General features: G+C 28.3%; 2 protein-coding genes across 3 annotated transcripts; both read left to right on the top strand.

The window, feature by feature from the left end:
- Positions 1-9,266: 9,266 nt before the first annotated feature.
- LOC110669468 (glucan endo-1,3-beta-glucosidase 14) lies at positions 9,267-14,442 on the top strand. 2 transcript variants are annotated; one of them, XM_021831153.2, is made up of 3 exons: positions 9,267-9,750; positions 10,709-11,748; positions 14,109-14,442. In XM_021831153.2, exons 1-3 carry the CDS (start codon positions 9,534-9,536, stop codon positions 14,193-14,195), a joined length of 1,344 nt encoding a protein of 447 aa, XP_021686845.2. In that variant the 5' UTR covers positions 9,267-9,533; the 3' UTR covers positions 14,196-14,442. The 2 variants fall into 2 exon arrangements, with proteins under 2 accessions (XP_021686845.2, XP_057995430.1); XM_058139447.1 differs by lacking the exon at positions 14,109-14,442 and adding an exon at positions 12,214-13,389 and having other exon boundaries at positions 9,275-9,750.
- A 3,619-nt stretch (positions 14,443-18,061) lies between these two features.
- Positions 18,062-19,152, top strand: LOC110669629 (umecyanin). Its single transcript, XM_021831355.2, has 2 exons — positions 18,062-18,336; positions 18,662-19,152. Exons 1-2 carry the CDS (start codon positions 18,162-18,164, stop codon positions 19,012-19,014), a joined length of 528 nt encoding a protein of 175 aa, XP_021687047.2. The 5' UTR covers positions 18,062-18,161; the 3' UTR covers positions 19,015-19,152.
- The last annotated feature ends 1,184 nt before the right edge of the window (positions 19,153-20,336 follow it).

A 20,336-nucleotide genomic window follows, 5' to 3' on the forward strand; every position in this document is an offset into this window, starting at 1 on the left:
AGTGATTTTACTAATTGCTTTAAGCAGTGAATAGACCCTGCAGGTGTTAACTGGAAGAGTGTCCTGCAAGTAACAAAAGATTTTTATTGGGAGGAATTTAAGGTAAAATCTATTTAAGTTTTATTATGTTTTACTATAGTATTTTGAAATAAAGTAATCACTACAAATATGTATGACTTTAAATGCAGAAAAAGTACCATTGGGAGGATTATGAGGAAGTAGGGATAAAGGTTATCTAGCAATCTAAGGCTGCAGAACGCTATAAGTACATGCTTGCAGATTTCAAGAGTAACAGAAAAAGGCCCTAGTATGTCAGTGAAGAAACCTGGAGTTAATTTGAGTAGCACTGGAATGACCCCGAGGTTATTCGGCGCTTTGAGCAAAATTCATGAAATCGCTATGGTGCTGTAAATGCTCTTGGGCCATCAACCCACACAGGTGGATACATATCATATCGGGAATGGTCAGATAAATTGGTGACTTTTTTCATAAATAGTTAAGGTATTTAATTTCATATATGATTATTGATGGAATTGTCATGGTATAATAATCACACATGAATGTTTATGGAAATGTGATAGAATTGCCATGAAAATTATTGTAGATTGTTATGTGAATAAATTGTGAGATTTTAATTACTTTTTGGTAGGGGGGAAATGTAAAAAATATAGGAAAAGCTCTGTCCAATTTATTTTTTATATCTGTATAAATTTCAATAATTTATTATAAATATATAATAAAATGTTTGTGATAACTGTTTATCATTTCTTTAGGGAAAAGAATTGGGTCGAAAGCCAAGTCCCTCTGAATTGTTCCTTCACACTCACACTCGAAAGCATGACAAAACCACTTTTGTGGATGAAAAATCTAGGCAAATACATTTATGGTACAATTTTATTAATTTCACAACAAGTTTTTTCTTTTTTGTATTATATCATGAATTAATTATAATTGATTTTCATTTTTCATATTGCATACAGGAAGCAATAGTCACTAGGAGGAAGGAGCTCACACAAACCGCACCCGACAACATCGATGAGTTCCAACTTTATTTGGATGTTGTTGAGGGGGGTGAGAATAAAAGGAAGGTATATGGCCTTGGATTTGAATCATCTGCCTATTACCCTTTAGTCAGAGCATCCTTTAGTTGGACATCTTCATTTTGTGATCCTCAAAATGCTGCTTTACAATAACAAGTACAAGAATTGCAGAAGCAGCTTAAGGATGAGAGGGATTCGAGACAAGTCATTACAAATCGTATGTAACAATTGGAGTTGGAAATGGAACTCATGAGAAACTCTATGACGGAGGAGGTGATGAGATTAGTCCAAGGCCTGCCAACGCCAATGCCTCCACCTCCACCTTCCTAAGATTGATGGTTTTGTATTATATCTTTGACTTATTTGAGTACTTTAGTATATCTTATTTTACTGATATGGATTTTATATTTAATTTGTAATACACAGTAAAAAAATTTAATATTATTGGATTATTATTATTATTATTATTATTATTATTATTATTGATGGTTAATTTTTTATTTTGAATCAAATATTAATTATTTCAAATTAAAAAAAATGCCGACCAAATTTTCTGGTTGGTATTATCTTGTCATATAATTATATAAAAAATAATTCTACAAAAATGAATGCTACCATTTAAGTGGTTGCTAATTTTTTTTTAAATTATAAAACAACACCAACCAAAAAATTTCATTGGTACTATTTTTACGCCATATATTTATATAAAAAAAAATTATTCTACAAAATTTTTAGCTACCAATTTTGTGGTAGGTAATATTTTCTTTAAATTATAAAAAAAATATCAACCAAAGTCTTTGGTCGATATTATTTTATGCCATATAATTATAGAAACAAAATTATTCTACAAAATTTTACCTACCATTCACATGGTCAATATTATTTCTTAAAATTATATAAAAAGTAGCAACTAAAGTGTTTAGTCAGTATTATTTTTTCCGTTATACAATTATTAAAAAAATAATTCCACAAAACTTTTACTACCATTAATGTGGTCGGTACCATTTTTTAAAATTATATACAAAATACCAACCAAAGTTTTTGGTTTGTATTTTTTTTAATCTTATACAATTATTAAAAAATAATTCTATAAAAAAGTCTTAGTTACTATCTATGTGGTCGGTAATCTTTTTAAATTATATAAAAATAATACTGACCAACTATTTTTGTCAGTAAGTTTTTTCTAAATTAAAAAATGCACCAAATTTTACCGATTAACTATTGGGGGTCGGTAAAGTTTCGTTGGCAATTGAAAGCTAATCTGGTCGTTCTTGCCACCTAGACTACAAAAATACCCACCAAAAGGTCCACTAATTACAACCAATAATGTGATCGGTAAATTTACCAACCAAAATAATTTGGTCGGTAATTTTTACCTACAGGTCAAACTCTAGACAACCTAAATGTGGTCGGTATTTCGTCGGTAATCTTAATTACCGACCAAATAATACTCAAAATGGTTGGTATTTGTGGTCAATATTTTTTTCATTTTTTGTAGTGTGCTTGAGATGTACTAAAAATCAGTATTTTGGGGTAAATTTTAATAGTTGTTTCTAAACTTTATAGATTGTAATAGAATTGTCTCTAAACTTAAAAATGTAATATAAAGCCTCTTAAATTGTACAAAATAAAATTCTTTTGACTCTCAATAGTCAGTTTATACAATTTAGAGTGGCAGTTACACAGACAATTCTCTTTTCTCTATATAATAGAAGCAAAACTAGTTATAATTTTTTTCATAGATTAATTATAAAAGAATCTCAGCCATACAAGATAGCGAGTGCTAGATTATAGTAACTAATTAGAAGGACTTTACCTTCGAAAAAAAAGCAATTGTCCACGTTATTGCCTCTATAGATTGTCCACATCAGCATATTATAAATTGGCTATTGAGAGTTAGAATGATTTACTATGTAAAATTTCAAAGTCTAAAGTTTTATATTATATTTTTAAGTTCAAAACATATTTATTATAGCCCTTAAAGTTCAGAAACAAATTTTGAGATTTATTCCTCTTTTTACGGTAAACTACAATTTAATTTTTAAGGTTTGGTTAAACTTACAACTTAGTCTCTATAAATTTAAAACCAAACGATTTAGTCATTAATATTTTAATAAACCTATAAGTTAATTTTTACTGTTAGAATCATAGTTAAGTTGCTATTAATTCTAGAAAAAATGACAAATACTTTTAATTATATTTTCAATTGGAAAATACTTTAGTCACTGAATTATTTTATTACCAATTTATTCCCTTAATTTGACAAATATAGGCCCCATGAAATTAAAAAAATTAAATTTAAATTATATATATATATATATATATGAATGATTGAAATAAGAATAAAATAAATAGAATTTTAAAAAATTTTAAGGGCTTATCTGTAAATAATTAAAATATTAAAGAATCAATTTGTAAAATATATGGATATTTTGTAATTAAACAAAAATTTTAAGGACCTTACGTAATTAATCTATATCTTTAGTCATTATAATTTAAATTTCAAAATTTTAATTTAATGAAATTAAATTTTAAAAATATAAGGACTAAATTATTAATAAAACAAAAGCACGTGAACTGAATTGTTTTCGGCTTAAAATAGAGTTAAAAATATTTTAATAATTTTTTCATTAATTTAATTACAATTAACAGATTGCAATTGCAGACCAACCTATAGAATTATTAAAATGTAAAAGATTAAATTGTTTTTTTTTTTAAACTATTGGCACTAAATTATAGATTTAACTATAACTTTAGAATTAATTGTAAATTACTTTTTTATTTATTGAAATATCATTCATTTCACTAGGAAGAAGGGCCGTACACGGTTTCTGTAGGGTTCAAAACGAACCAAAGAATTAAACTAGAATTGAAAAAAAAAAGGTTGCTACATATACCAAATCGAATTTATTTTACTATTTTGATTTGGTTATGATTTTTTATTAGAAATCGAAGTAGACCGAAACTAAACCAAACCAAAATCAAACTTAAAAATCGATTTTATACATGTATTTTTTTAATAATTTTTAGATATATTATATAGTTTTAATAAAATTATTTATATTACTTACAATTGAGATTGTTTTATGTATATAACTTATATATATATATATATATATATATATGTGTGTGTGTGTGTGTGTGTGTGTGTGTACGCAAATATTAATTGTTACTAATTTTAATTATAAGTTCATTAAATCACTTGATAATTGTTAATTATATGATTAAATCACCTTTTAATCATGCATTATACTTTCTAGTTAAAAATTATATAATTGAAAAATATATATAATAATGTACAATATATTTATTAAGATATATTGTAACACCCTCCCTGTAGCAACTTCGTACATTATACTGTTTCGGTGACCAGTGTCGATTCCGACAGTTAGAACGTCCGGAAAAATATTTAAACTAAAGTGAGGAACCATAATTAACTCAGATATTAATAAGAAAAATTTAGGAAAAATTTTAGAAATAAAATACAACCAAGTTAGATGAGCCGGTGCCCTAGCGATGGGTAATTCAGTGGAAAGTTGCGGTTCTCGCAACTACGAGCCATAGACCTGAGGAAAAATTTATAAAATAATTTTTGGGACTCCAGAGAATAGTCATTGAGGTTTCTATGGCATTAGAATGCCAAGAAAATACTTAAAAAAAATTTTCAATCGGTACAGACAATTTTAGTCTATTAAGCCAAACGGAGGGCATTTTGGTCATTTCGCCTTCAGAGGTGATTTTTGGCTGACTTGTCTAGTTAAGTAAATAATTATTACAGCACAAAATATGAATAAATATTGCTAAAAATTAAATTGAAAATGGGTAAAAAAGAAAAGAAAAAGAAAAGGATAAAAAAAAACTCAAATTTTGACATCATAATGATGTCATTAAAACTCCCATCCAATTAAAACTTGACAAACCCTTTTTTAAGACATGAAAGAGAATGAATGAAAGTAAAAATAAACCCATCTTCTTCCTTGCTAAAGACAGGCCGAACCAGCTCTATGGACCCTTCACCATAGTTCAAGCTTCAAAGCTTGAAACCCTTGCTCATCTCACCCCAAAACCCTAAACACCCTTCACAAATGTTAACCCCCACATCAAGAGCAAGGTTTTAATTATCATAAAGTGAAGAAATTCCAATGTTTATACAAGCCAATAAAGAAACCAAAGAGGTTAGTGCATGTCAATTACTTAATCTTGTTTATTTTTTAAAATTTAGTTTAAATATGAACAAATAATTAAGAATTTGAGATAAATCATGTGTGAAATTGAGAATGGAATTTTGGCCAGCTTTATGGAAGTGGTAGTTGATGGTTTTGATGGATTTAAAATGGCTTAGAAATGGTGTTGATGTGTAGACATAAATTTGAAATGGATTAGTATGCCTAATTGACATGTGTTGTGTAAACCTTGAATTGGAGCTAGGGTTTGGACACAAAAACTTGGATCTTGTTTATGTGTTAGTGAATGAAAGTTTAAATGGTCTATTAGTGACCATTTGGCTGTGTATGATGAAGAATTGAAGTGAGTTGAGGCTTGGCATTTAGGTATGGGTGAGCTGCCTTGGCTGACCTTCAGGACTGAGCATGAGTCCAGCAGGTTTAGGCAGTTATAAATGGAGTTTTAGAGGTTCAATTGGTGCAAGGCCAATTGGACATGAAACTAGACACATAATGGCACCACTTTGGTGAAGAAACCCTGCCCAGAGAACCAAACCAAATTAGCCTAAAAATTGCCCTAATCTGGGTGACTTGCATTCTGCCTTGGCAAAATGACCAAATGAATAGTATTTATTCATTTGTTTATAACTCAATATAGAAAGGTCCAATTGACCTGAAATTTTATCAGCACAAAGCTGAGATATAGACCTACAACTTTTATGAAGAATAAATCCAAATTCTGACCATAACCTAGTCAAAATTGCCAACCAAACTTAGGTTACCAAATCTGGCAGAACCAGTTTTGCCCAGAATTTTGGATTCTGTCCAATCCAGCCAGTTATAGTGTTTAGGCCATAACTTGAGCTACAAAACTCCAAATGGAGTGATCCAAAAGAGGAAATATAACTAGACAAAATAAGGAACAACTTTCATGAAGACAACTTTGCCGAATTCCTACTGTATAAATGACCAATGAAACAGTAAACATAAGGCTTGAAATCTAAAAATTATAAATAATTAACACTAAGCTTAGAAATGGTATTGGCAACCAATACTAACAACTTTAGAATGAAAAATGTGGTATGTTGAGAGTATTAGAACCAATGGACTTATTGTCTATGCAAAAGTCAATATTTTATTCGACTAAGAAAATAAATAGTAACACCTAAACCTAAATTTCAAGAATTATAAAGTTTAAAAGTATAACATGCCCTAGTACACATAGCAAGGTTGGTTTGGATAGGTTGGCATGCCAATATGGTTCAGTTAACAGTACTGCACATGGCATTATGCCATTCTGTGATTTTATAGCTTTTAGCCATTCTGACATTGTGATGATATTTGGCCTTGTGTCTAATATTTATTACAGTTTATTAATTGTTCTGTTGCACACCGGGAGATACATATGTGATCGATGGTGTGACGGCCCAAGGTACTTGATACCCAGTGTCAGTTTACCTATTTATTCAGTCCAGTCCTCCAGTATAGGTTACTTGGGCAATTAAAAATGGAAGTGGATAAATTTAATGAAATTATGAATACAACAAGTACAAAATAAATAAGATTACTAATAATGATAGAATAATGTTCTGCATAAGACATCAGAACATGCACTGCATATTTATTTTTTATTATTATTTTTTATTTTATTATTGGCACCACTAAGCATTATTGCTTAGCGCGTTACTTTTTGCCATGCGTAGGTCCCGGAGAGACCGACCGAGAGCCCAGTAGACCACAGACTAGGTAAGATCTTCTGCAGCTCTGCATAGTGTCCATGTCACCTCACCGACATCAGTGCATTGATAGGACACTAGGTTTCATTTTGGGTATTTTGTAATTAACTTTTATTTTATCATATGAAATTAAGACTCATGTAATGTATTTTGTTATCAATGTAAATAGTAAAAATTATGTTTATGAATGAAAAAGTGAATATTTATTTATGACTTGTACATGAATATCCTATTTAATGAATGAATGAGAAATGGGAGTATATTTGAGAAATATTGAGATTTTATTGATGAAATGGAGTTTGGGAGTGATTGAAAATTTTGAAAGTGTTTTTCACAGGTTTCGAAGAACTGTTTTATTCATTTTTAGTCGGCATTCTGTCGGATTTTCTATAAAATTTGCGAAACTTCAAATAAATTATAATTTCAATAATATTCACAAATTGTACTTCATAACTATGAAAAAAATAAATTAGGAAGAATAAAAATGATTGAATTAAAATAGGGTGTTCCGGTACACTGCGTGGCATATCTTGCTCGGCTACATGTAGACGGGTAAGGGGTGTCACATATATCTTATGGAGTGACTTAATTTATGAATATATTATTTCACGAGATTGAATTATGACCTACTCAAAATATCAACGGTAAAATTCGAATAAAATATTTTATGAGGTTTATAGTGATAATGGAGAAATTTCACTGAAATAATATTTAGGAGTGAATATTAATAATTGATTAAGTTTATAATTATATTAGCTAATTTATTTTTAATTTAAAAAAGTTTTAATTATAATTTGTAAATTTTTATAAACAACATTTATATATTTAAATTAAATTTATTTTTAATATTTATTATTGCGAATCAAAATTTAAACTAGTAAAACATTTATATTGTCCAACAAAGTTTTAAATTTAAAGAGATGAAATTATAATAAATAATTTCTCTAAAACCTAAAACTACATAGTTTTGTTACTTTTAGCTTAGGGTACATTAATCCTAACCCATATTTACTGTTATTTTATAATTTAGATGAAAATATTACATAATTTATTATAAATATTTGGTGTTATCATATAAAAATAGAATTGTTAATTTAATTTTAGTATTTCTTTTGAATTTCATATTTATGTTATTTTACTAATATTTTATCTTGATATTAGTATTATTATTTTAATATTAACAATATTATTTTTATTAGTATTTTGGTGTTAGAAATATATAATTATTTTTTCCCTTTTAAAAGGAATACAATTTTGAGTATAGGTATCGAATCAGAATCAAAATCAGAATTTAAAGTAAAATCAAATTGGAATCGAAAGTACTTAGAATCAAACTAAAACAAAAATCGAATTCAGTATCCATATATATATTAGAGTTAAAGCATAAAAATAGCCTCATCAAATTAAGTCAGTTAGCTTATTTATATTCTTAAAAACTTGCCATTTGTTATATTTTATAATCCATATAGCTTAATAATTTGATAAATAATATTCATTTGATATAAATATTGATTACATTAAGATTTAATTTATCCTCTTTAATTTTAAAATTTAAATCTTCATTTTCCCTTTTTTTATCCATTTTACTTTTTTTAAAGTTGTAATATTTTTGTTTTTATTTTTCTCTTTTTTTTTTTTAAATCTTTGATCGATATGCATAAATTAATTTAAAAATATAATATAAATTACTTATTAAAATTTAAAATTTAAAATTAAATAGTATTTATATCAATTACTATTAAATAATTTATTTATTAATATTAAAAATAAATTTATTTCTCATTTTTCTATAATATTGAGTATATAATTTATTAAAATCTCTTACTTTTTTATCTGTTTATGTCGATAATTTAATTATTTTTTATTTTTTAAAATTTATATAATTATTTTTTAATTATTTATTATGTTTTATTTTTTAAATCCATTATATTTATTTTTATAATAATAAACTAATTTTCAAATTTTTTCGTTGTGTATAATTACGGATTATATTTTAAAAAATAAATTTAATTTTTATAAGATATAATTATTCAAAATTTTAATAAAAAATTTAATTATATTTAATATAATCAATTAGGAATTTTTTCATTAATAAAAATTTATAATATTATTTTTAAATATAAATTTTATAAAAATAAATTAAATTATATATTAAAATAAAAATAAATAAATCACAAAATATAAAGATAAAATGATTAGTTTAATATGTATTTTAATTTAAAAAATAAAATAACCGAAATTTTATTTTATTTTATTTTTTTAACTGCAATTTTATTCTGATTTTGACTTTTGTATAAACAACTAAACCAAAATGAACCGCACACCCAAACAACTAATTTTATGCGAATAAAACCTCAAGAAACCAAAATTCCCAAAACCCCCTCTCCACTCCTCCTAACGCAGACCGCACTCTCAAAGTCCCACAGAATACGTCCGCCAAAAAGAGCTTCCTCTGCTCTCCTGTCCGCTCTTCTGCATATACCCTGAATTTTTTGACACAGATTTGTGTCCAAACTTAAGATTCTTATACAGACCGAAATATAGATAGAGCAATTGATGGGTAGAAGTAGAGTTGGAACTTATGAATGTAGGAAATGAAAAGTGGATATTTTTTAGGTTCTTTTTCAATGCGTTATGGCATGCCAGCAGTTGAAGAAGAAGAAGAAGCAGCATCATTACAGTTGCTGTTTAGGAAGTTTTTATTCACATCTAGATCTTTGCCTAAAAGATTTGATGATTCTTTCTTTACCAAGGCAATGAAAAGTATGCATCGGTTCTTGTTTATCTTCTTGCTCTTCTTTGCTCCAATTGGTACTTTCTCTCTCCTCTTAGCTTTACTTTTTTCTGCTTCTTGGAATCTTGGTTTTTGAATTGATTTGTAGTGGTTATGTTGTATGCTTCTTGTTTCTATCTTACTGCGGTTGATCCCTTTGTTTGCTGGATTAAAGGGTATTTGGATTAGTATTAATTTCTTCTAATTTTTTTGAGTGATTAGTTTCTTGCCATTGCAATCGGGCTTGTGTTTTTGTTGGGATGCTCTGAATTTTCAATATTTTAAAAGTCGGTTGACTGTAGTCAACTACAAGACTAGATAATATTTGTTTTCTTTTTTTCACCCTTTATGATTGCTCAAATTGTTTTGAGACTGTTAGTCTTGTTATTGTGTATGAAAATAAATTAATAAATACAAAAAAAAATGCGTGGGATTTTCTTGCTTTCGTTAGAGATTGTAATGCCTCAATTCTTTGGCGGATCAAACAGTTGGTTTCTAAGTAAATAGCTTAAAAGAATTTTACTAACCGTTACTCCATGTCTATGGATGATTAAACTGTTGCAGAATTTTGCTTTGTGTATTATGGTTTCGATGGATCTTTAGTTTCTGATCTTTTCCCATATTTAGAATTGCAGTGTATTATTCTTTAACTCATGTTTTTATTGATCTTCTTGCAACTCATCAATTTTGTATGTGAAAATTGATGCAGAAAGAAGAGGAATATGTTAGCTTGTTTAAAGCCCATGGAGTGCTTTTTAAGAATTGTTATGAATATTCTGAAATTCTGGCAAAAAAGCTACATTTTTTCCTCTCAAACACTCAAGGACAGTTATATTTAGTGAAGTTACTGAGTATGACTTACATTATATGGGATTGGCAAGAGAATATTATCGCAGTTGTATTTTTTTTTTGCCTGCTTGGCGTGGCTATAAAAAAATGACAACTTGTTTAATTAAATTATCCTTTTCTCTTTCTTTTTTTTTTATATTCCTGCAGAACCTATAACAGTTCAAGCATTCACTGGAACATATGGAATAAATTATGGAAGAATTGCTGATAACATCCCTTCACCTGATGAAGTTGTTACACTTCTTAGGGCAGCAAAGATAAGGAATGTTCGGATTTATGATGCTGATCATAGTGTTCTCAAAGCATTTAGTGGGAGTGGGCTTGAACTTGTGGTCGGGCTTCCAAATGACTATGTGAAAGAAATGAGCGCTAATGCAAGCCATGCCATGGCTTGGGTTAAAGAAAATGTGCAGGCATTTCTCCCGAAAACAAGTATTCAAGGTATTGCTGTAGGGAATGAAGTTCTAGGAGGAAATGATTATGAACTCTGGGGAGCTCTTTTGGGTGCGACTAAAAATGTTTACAATGCCTTGAAGAAGCTTCATTTAGCTGATGTAGTTCAGATTACTACTGCACATTCGCAAGCTGTATTTGCGAATTCCTATCCTCCCTCTTCGTGTGTATTTAGAGACAATGTTTCTCAATTCATGAAGCCACTTTTGGAGTTCTTCTCTCAGATTGGCTCCCCATTCTGCTTGAATGCTTATCCATTCCTGGCCTATATGAGTGATCCGGAGAATATTGATATTAATTATGCTCTTTTTCAGAAAACTCAGGGTATTTATGATCCAAAAACTGATCTGCACTATGATAACATGCTTGATGCTCAGATTGATGCAGCCTATGCTGCATTAGAAGATGCTGGATTTAAAAAGATGGAAGTCATAATTACTGAGACAGGCTGGGCTTCACATGGAGATGATAATGAAGCTGCAGCAACAGCTGATAATGCAAGAATGTATAATTATAACCTGCGCAAAAGGCTTGCAAAAAAGAAAGGTACTCCTCTCAGGCCAAAAATTGTCGTAAAGGCATATATTTTTGCGATATTTAATGAGGATTTGAAACCTGGGCCAACTTCTGAGAGGAATTATGGACTGTTCAAGCCTGATGGAAGCATTTCATATGATATTGGGTTTGATGGACTTAAATCTTCATCTGCAGATTCATCGCTTTTGTCTATGAAGGTACGAGACTTGGACCACCAATGATATGTCATTTTTAATGGTTACTGGTTGGAAATAGGATTAAGAAAAAAAAAAATTAAGGTTAAAAAAATTCAATAATTAAGGTTATCATATATGTCTTCATTTTTATAATGTCTATGCCAGGTTGTAGCTAGGTATTCCGTTTTGTTTGCTTTTAGTTCCTACTACATAATTTTTGTTGGGTTTTAACATAAGGTGTGAAAACACAGGGTATATGAAGGTAAATTCAAATGTGTTTCCTTGAGCATAGAGGCAGAGCATACCTAGAAACAAGGAAAGAATGTCTTAAATGCCTATATGAATAAATGTGAAAGGATGGGCAGGAATCAATTTTTATGTTTAGGTAGAGAGTTTGATATGAACCTGCCTAACTTCACCTTAAAAGCTAGCTCACAAGGGAAGGTTTACAAATCCATATATATAACACCAAAGACCTTCCTGCAGAACCGATGTGGGACGCATCACTCCCGACCTCTTTAGACTGAACGTCCTTGTGAAGCAACCGGGGTCATTACTCCTTCACGCCGACATCTCCTGAAGAGCGTCTGGGAACCTTTGTACATCAGGGAACCTTTGTAACCTTTGTACATTAGGGAACCTTTGTACATGGCCCACTGACTCATACAGAGTGAGGCTCTAATATCAAATGATATGAATCTGCTTAATTTTATTTTAAAAGCTAGCTTACAAGGGGAGATTTGCAAACCCATATATATAACACCCAAGACCTCCCTGCAGAACCGATGGGGGATGCATTAGAGTTGGCTGTGTGCATTTGAAAATTGAAACATACAAAAGTAAGTGTGTGTGTGTGTGTAATAGAAAAGCTCTGTAAAGAAACCTGCAACAATTCTTGCTTAAAATCCCTTTTCTTCTCACTTTTCAACAGAAAAATCCATGTCTGAATCAATCCAACTAACAACACTTGACCTCGTCTTGCCTGACTTCATAAGTGACTTGCTGTAAAAGGGATTATAATAGGAGAAAGCTAGAACGTTTGAGCATTGATTGATGCAGTCTTGTTTTGAGTTGACCATTGCTACATGTAAAATGATCTTCAACCTTACCAGTTAAAATCTGGATCAGTCTCTAAAATTCTGAGCTGCTACTCGCCACTGAACTTTTCATCTTACCACTAGTAGGGTGGTCCTTGGCCTAAAAAAAAATGAGGACAGGTGTTAATTCGTAGATTAGATTGCAAATAAGAATGATGAGCATATCTCTACCTTTTTCTCTAATTTTCAGAGCCCAACTTGTTCTGCATCTTTAGTATATTATTGTTTGTCATTTTGAAGGTCAAACTATAAATCAAGCCCTGCAGCTGATCTTATTCTTTAATGTGAACAAAATTGTTACATTTTGCTCTGCATACACTGCCTTTTTCTCTTTTTTCTTCGAACCTAATTCTCAGAATTACACAGTAACTAAATTACCCAAGCACTGGTTTGAGTTTATTTGAGCATCTTTAGTATCAGTTTATCTGATACATCATCAGCCAAAATGTAATATATTTACTAAATGCACCAAAAAAGTGATCTATGGTGTGATGATCTCTATATGGAAAATAAATTATTAATTTAAAATAGGCATTTTCATTGTTGAATATTATTTGGATAATAATAATAATAATAATAATAATAATAATAATAATAATAAATGTTACATACTTGAATAAAGATATTAGTATTAAAGCTGATTGATGAAGATAAAAGTTTAGTTGTTTTTCACTCTGGGATAATAATCCTATGGTATTGTTGTATTGAGGATGATACAATTGATAGTTTAATAATGTAAGATATTTGAGAGTTTTTGCAAATATTTTTTCATAAAGGTGATATATACATGGTTTTACTCTATCATTCTTACTCAAGTTAACGACTTTCTTTCATATTAGTGTCCCAACTTTAGTGGATTCTGGTCATTGTTCTAGAGATTGAAATCTGTGTGTTTGTGTATAATTTCCTTAATTCTTAAATCCATAATGAAAATCAGTATGGATTGGTTATGACATCCATTATTTATAATGATTTTTGTTATTTCCTGTCCATCTTACATGTATGAAGATGCTATTAACAAATGTTTTATGCTTATTAACAATCTTATTTGAGTTTGAATCTGAAGTGGTTATGAATATGATGGTTGTTAGTTGTTAGTTCATGATTAGCATTTCTCTAAATTCTATATATTTTAAGGGAGTATATGAGGGAAGGAAACTGAGAAAGGCATAGAAAAACAAAATATATGTATATTTTCCCTATAACCTGATATATCTGATTCTGAAGTGCAAAATACTTGCAAGGCTTTTTATGTTTTTTCCATTTGTTATGTGCATGTTTCAGGCTGTGCGAGATCAAGGTTTGTCCAGTTCTTATTTTTTGACACTGACAATCTCTGCTGTGGCAACACTTCTATTTTTAACACAATGACGTTGCACGGTCATCATTATATGTTAAGTGAAACCTGCATTCAGAATGGGAAGCCAGAAGTTCCTGGTTCGATACCATTCATGCCACTCCTTAGAAGTTGATGTATACAACATTTATGATTGTATTTGCATAAAATATCTCCCAGAAATAGCTGATTATTATCTATATCAGCAAGTGTAAATTTGGTTTTTACCAGAGAACATGAAGCTTCTTTTCAGGGTTTATAGATCTTTACAACTTTTTTTAAGGCATTTTTTTTTTAAATTATTACTGTGTTGTGTCAGCAGGTCACACCTTAAGCCTTCTTGGGATCTCTCAATCCTGGCTAGGCAACATTTGAACAGGCTTATTGCTTATTTCTTGATGATATAGAGAACCAAATACAGAGAAAACCTGGTGGAGGCTTGTTTACGTTCTTGCTGCTATTGACCACATCAGATTGATGAGATTTATATGCTTAAATATTTGGACTTCATGCATTACGCTTCTAAGAAAGCGTACTTGATGTTATTTTATATATATATATGGTGACAGCATTTTCTTCAATCATGTCATCCATGAAGTAGTCTTCATTTAAATTGGGTTTTATTAAGTAAAGAAAGGGATGTTATAAAAAAAAAATGCACATATGCAATTGACTAAATGGGTTGGTTTGATTCAATTTGGATAAATTGAAAAATTTTAAAAATTGTAAAATTGAGTAAATTAAAATTTTTAGTAGATCAAAACGTACAAAACAAAGAAAATTAAATTCAATGGAATCAGTTTGATTTCATTTGATACTGTTTGATTTATCAATTTAAATCTTATTCTGAGAACTTACTTTGAATTCACTTCAAATTTAAAAAAAAAAAATTGGTATTTTTTAAATTTTTTAAATTTTATTTTTATTATAAAAATTATCATTCAAATTTTAAATTTTTTAACTTTTAATACAATTATTATTTCAATAACGAAAATGCCACGTCACGCCACAGTAGGATATAATTAGCAAGAGTTAAAAAGTACATAATTTAGTTGGTAGTTTTTTTTTAAAGTATGAGATAAAAAATTTATAAGGTTTTTTTTTTTGACAATTTCCCCTATTCATTTTAAAATTCAAAGTTAATTAACAATTTGATTTTTATTAATTTGATTGACTTAAAAATGCTTTAACATGAAAATATAATAAAATAGTAGTGAAAGAAATGAAAATGAAAATCGATATACGTAAAATGACATGCAAGGAAGTAATATCAAAAAATTTATAATATTTGAATATTGATACGAACTTGGTTTCGAACATAAAATAGTAAAAAAATGATTTATATAGCCAACTCTAACTACTTTTGGATGTTTAAAGATGTTTGTCTTGATTTATAAATTAGCTAAACCGACTTAAAAACTCTAAAAATAGACTGACATATTTATTTATAATAATTTATAGATTTATAAGTTGAACTTATAAGTTAAAAGGAAAAATCAGTTGAAAAAAAAGTAAGCTGAGGACCCAACTTTTGATTATGGTGCTTATAAGATAATTTAATCAAATATTTTATTATATTATCTTTATTTAATTTTTAAATTTTCATTATTTAATATCTTTTTTATTATTTTTATAATAAATATATTTATAAACTATTTTTTTACTAAACACATCAACTATTTATTAATCACTTATAAGTATTTTAATAAAAAATATAATTATTTAAAATTTTAAATGCTTATAAGTTCAAATTAACTTAGTGCTTATAAGTTGATTTTTATAAATTAAGTTAAACACCCTTTTAATTGTTATTGTTATTATATATATTTTAATTGTATATAATTTTTATAGCTAATATTTAAGAAAATTTTATTTTTTATTCTTTAGATTTATTTTTTATTCTTTAGATTTTGCAAGGGATGACAAAATACTAATGAAATTATCTATTTTGAATCTAATTGGTATTTTAAATATTTAAATACTAATCAAAATCTGATTATATTATCTAAATAATATTCAAATCTATTTAAATTTATATATTTTAAATAATTATCTCCATAAAATATATTTATAAGTAATAATTTATATTTTAAAATTTAATAATTTTAAAAAAAATTGTCCAAATGATCTTGTATTTTCAATTTTTTTATAATTATATCCTATATTAATTAAATTATCAATTGAACTTTATATTTTTTTAACTTTTATCAATTATACTCTATAATTGAATTGACATGACATCTAACATATTAGCGTCTCCATTAAATGAAATAATAATTTTGTTAACAGTATAATAAAATTAATAAGAGTTAAAAATTTTATAATTTAATTAATAATTTTTATAGTAAGTAGAACTATAAAAATTATAAAAGTATAATTTTTCTTTTTTACAATTATCCCTTTCAATTTTAATTTGAGACCTATTTTGTTCAATTCTATTTCTTTTTAAAAATAAAAACATCGAATCAAATTATTACAAAAATTAAAATTTCAAATTAAATTAATTTGATCGATTTTTATTAGTATAATTAAAATCTATCAATTATTACCATGATGAATTAATATAACAGCCTTTGCAAAAGGAAAATGAAATTGCATAGTAAACCGACCACAGAATTTTTTTTTTTTTTTAAACCAGCATGAATTTTGGTGAGCATGATGTCATCCACCATTATTTATGTTTGGTGTTCATGCACCATTTCTCAACTAAATCTGTAGAAAAAACTAGGAGGCTTCTGCTTTACATGTCATAGTTCATGAGGCATTTCTTATTAACTTTGATTATTAATTATTGTTTTAATAGAGATTTTAAGGTGAATTAAGACTTTAAGCTTCGCAGTACAATATTATATTGGCCGGTTTGATTCAGTAGTTATAGTTATTGACAATCAATAATTATATGTGATGAAATTAAATAAAATATATTTTATTTAATTTTTTATGGAGTATTTTATTTAATTTTAAATATATATATATACAAGTACATTTTAAAGAGTTGTTAGGTTATTATAACTTTTTATAGTTATGACATTATTTGTATATATGAATTTAAATAACTATAAAATAGCTAAAGTAGGTGCAACATTAATCTATGTAAATCCTTATCACTTTCCCTCAAGTTGTATGGATTGATGAGGAAAGATCATCTTGTCCTTTAAGAAGCGAAATTTTGTCTTTGTGAGCACTATTAGAAGTGGATAAATTTCATCGATTATTTTTTAATTTAGATAATTATATGAGTGTCGTTTAACTTTAATTTATATTATAAAAATTTTAAATTTTAATTTTAATATTATTAAATTAAAGTCATTTTCAGAATTATAAAATTTTAAATGTTTCAACGCTTGCCCAGCTTCCATTGCCTGCCTCCAAATCTTTGATTAAGCTGCCTGTGTGTAGAACAAGCTGGTTCAAGTTCACCACAATAGCATGGAATCGCTTTGGTTTCAGTGAAATAATATGAGAACGTTCAGTCATGGTTAATTTAAAATTATAACTTATTAAATATTTAAATTTATAAAAATTATAATAATTAAATACAAATTAATCGTGACAAAATTTATGTGCAGTGAATAAAATAAATCATTCACTGCTAAATAAGAACTTCACAAACAAATTTTCCAATGAGGCATGGTTTTTCACAGACGAGGCATGCTGATACATGCTGATGCCATTCAACAACTGCCTCGGAGTATAAAATTACTGGTCAAACAAACAAATTGAATCTCTCCACATGGCCCAATTCCATTGATCAAAGAAATTAAATCTTAATTAACAAAAGAAAAAAAATTCGAAGCCTCGATCATGTTCTACTTCTTTATATATATATTTTTATTTTCATGGTAGGTCTCGAGCAAAAATCAACTATAAAAAAAAAAAAATTTCCTCACAGCCTCTATATATTCAATGGAATCAAAGAGCCCATAGAACGTCTCTCACAGCACACACAGAAAAATCAGAAAGTGGGGCGGCCTGACCATTGGGAACACAGGTGGGTACTGATGGCCAAAAGAATGAACATGGTAATTCTGCTTGCTGCTTTTGCAATGGCACTGCGTGGTGCGGAGGCAGCATTGTACGTGGTAGGAGATGCTCTCGGCTGGCAAAACCCTCCCAATTCCTCTTTCTACTCCTCTTGGGCCTCCTCTCACAATTTCGCTGTTGGTGACACTCTCCGTAAGTGTTGTTTTTTTTTTTTTGTTTTTTTTTTTTTAAATAGATCTAATCTTACTATTGAAAATTAATACCATACGCATTTAAATCGTAATCATAAATTAATAATAGCAATTTGAGAATCGCCGTATTTATCTCTCTTGCTATAGTATAAAATAACGTTTTAATTATGTTTTCATGGCCAATAAGTATTGTTGTCTTAAATTTAATATATGGTAGTGAGGCAACTCCAGTGCCACAAATCAAACTGATTAATACATTAAATTATACTCTTCTTAATGCACCATGATGAGTCCTTAACGCGGTATTGGTTTGGAGCTGCATGCAGTATTCAACTTCACCACCGGAGTACATGCCGTCGCCACCGTTTCACAGGATGCTTATAATAATTGTAACACTGGCAATACTCTGAGTGTTGCAAACACTGGTCCAGCAAATATTACTCTCAATGCCTCGGGTATGCACTATTATTTTTGTACCTTTCCTGGACACTGCTCTATAGGCCAAAAATTAGCTGTTAATGTTGGTCTCTCCCCCTCCTTTACCCCCTCACCGCCTGGCACCACTGCCAGTCCACCACCACCACCACCACCACCTCGCAGCTCATCAGCATCAAGTAATATTGTTTCTAATGTTGCTTTGATGTGGATGTCCATAGTCATGGGTTTCATGTACATCTAGGAGTTTTTATATATATTTAGTTCTGTGTATGATAGTGGCTTGTACTTCTTCTGTGGACAATTATTCACTTCATGGGTAATTGATTGGCTGATACTTTGTAATTTGTATTTGAATAAAACTGTCTGATTTCTAGATTAATTTCTATTTTATCCTAAATTTTGCTATTGTTGCAGTTAAAGCCTTCAGGTGATATTAATTATTTTGCTCCAAATTATCTAAAGTTTAGTTTTTTTTTTTTTTTTTTTAAATCATCGGCTGTGACAATACAATTTATTATTTTATGCATTTTTTCATAATATTAAAAAAAATATAGTCTAAATATTTTCATAGTATTTTAAATTAAAAAAAAATCATTATAAGCCAAATAATTTTCCTTTCTTTTTCAACATTATAATTAAACAACTGAAAATAAATTATTTTGTCAAAAATAATTTATTTTCTACAAAACAAACAAAACCTTATTATCATTTTTTTTTTTAAAGATAAACACTCAATTGCTAATTAGAATAATTAATCTAATAATATGCTTGAGCTTTCATAGCTTATGAGCAATAATAATATCGATTGATCAATGCTTGTTTCTATATATACCACCAAGTTTAAAAATGGTGCCTTTATATATAGCCTATAAGAGACATTCTGATAACAATGTTCTAAAAACTCAATGATGTGAAAAAAAAAAAAGTCTATGCTGCAATTTTATTTATAAATTAAGAGGGAAACCTACCTAATCATATATTTCATCACATATCAATATCAAAGCTTTAAATTAATTCTAACATCTTTCGTTAGGCCAATCTTGACTTAATTGTAAATTTTTACATAGAAAAAGGAAAAAAAAAATAGCATATTATAATATAAAGTTGCAAGTTTACAACAATAAAATGAATTTGTGGGACGAAATTGGGTATTGACCTGTAAAAGAGAGAGGCTGGCTAGGGAATAAGACATAAAACAAGTTGAATAGATGAGACAAGCCCTTCAAGATGATAGAGTGAGTTTAATATTAATGAATTTAATAATTGTTAAATTAAATATTTGTATGGCGATAAGTGTATAATTAATTAAAGTATTTATAATGAATGTATAATTTATATGCAAGCATTTGATTTAATAGTTGTTTAATTTATTTTCATATAAGCTCAAATTTATAATAGCCATACTCATTTTTTTTTTTTTTTTATCATCACTCATCATATGCAGAAGACTAAAAAAGCTCATTAGTGGTTGCCCAAATTCTCATATTATGTCTCTTCTCAATCCATTCCTTCTTATTAGGGATGATAATATGAAGGATACTCATAAAAATTACTCTACTCAAA

This window comes from Hevea brasiliensis, chromosome 17 (genome assembly GCF_030052815.1).
Source record: "Hevea brasiliensis isolate MT/VB/25A 57/8 chromosome 17, ASM3005281v1, whole genome shotgun sequence".
Taxonomy (NCBI): domain Eukaryota; kingdom Viridiplantae; phylum Streptophyta; class Magnoliopsida; order Malpighiales; family Euphorbiaceae; genus Hevea; species Hevea brasiliensis.

What these genes read in the sequence shown, in the direction of transcription:
- LOC110669468 (XM_021831153.2), top strand. Translation starts at nt 9,534, where the DNA reads ATGAAAAGTGGATATTTTTTAGGTTCTTTTTCAATGCGTTATGGCATG. An exon ending in GCTCTTCTTTGCTCCAATTG is followed by an intron (nt 9,751 to 10,708) that starts GTACTTTCTCTC and finishes ATATTCCTGCAG; the next exon opens with AACCTATAACAGTTCAAGCA. An exon ending in CATCGCTTTTGTCTATGAAG is followed by an intron (nt 11,749 to 14,108) that starts GTACGAGACTTG and finishes TGCATGTTTCAG; the next exon opens with GCTGTGCGAGATCAAGGTTT.
- LOC110669629 (XM_021831355.2), top strand. Translation starts at nt 18,162, where the DNA reads ATGGCCAAAAGAATGAACATGGTAATTCTGCTTGCTGCTTTTGCAATG. An exon ending in CGCTGTTGGTGACACTCTCC is followed by an intron (nt 18,337 to 18,661) that starts GTAAGTGTTGTT and finishes AGCTGCATGCAG; the next exon opens with TATTCAACTTCACCACCGGA.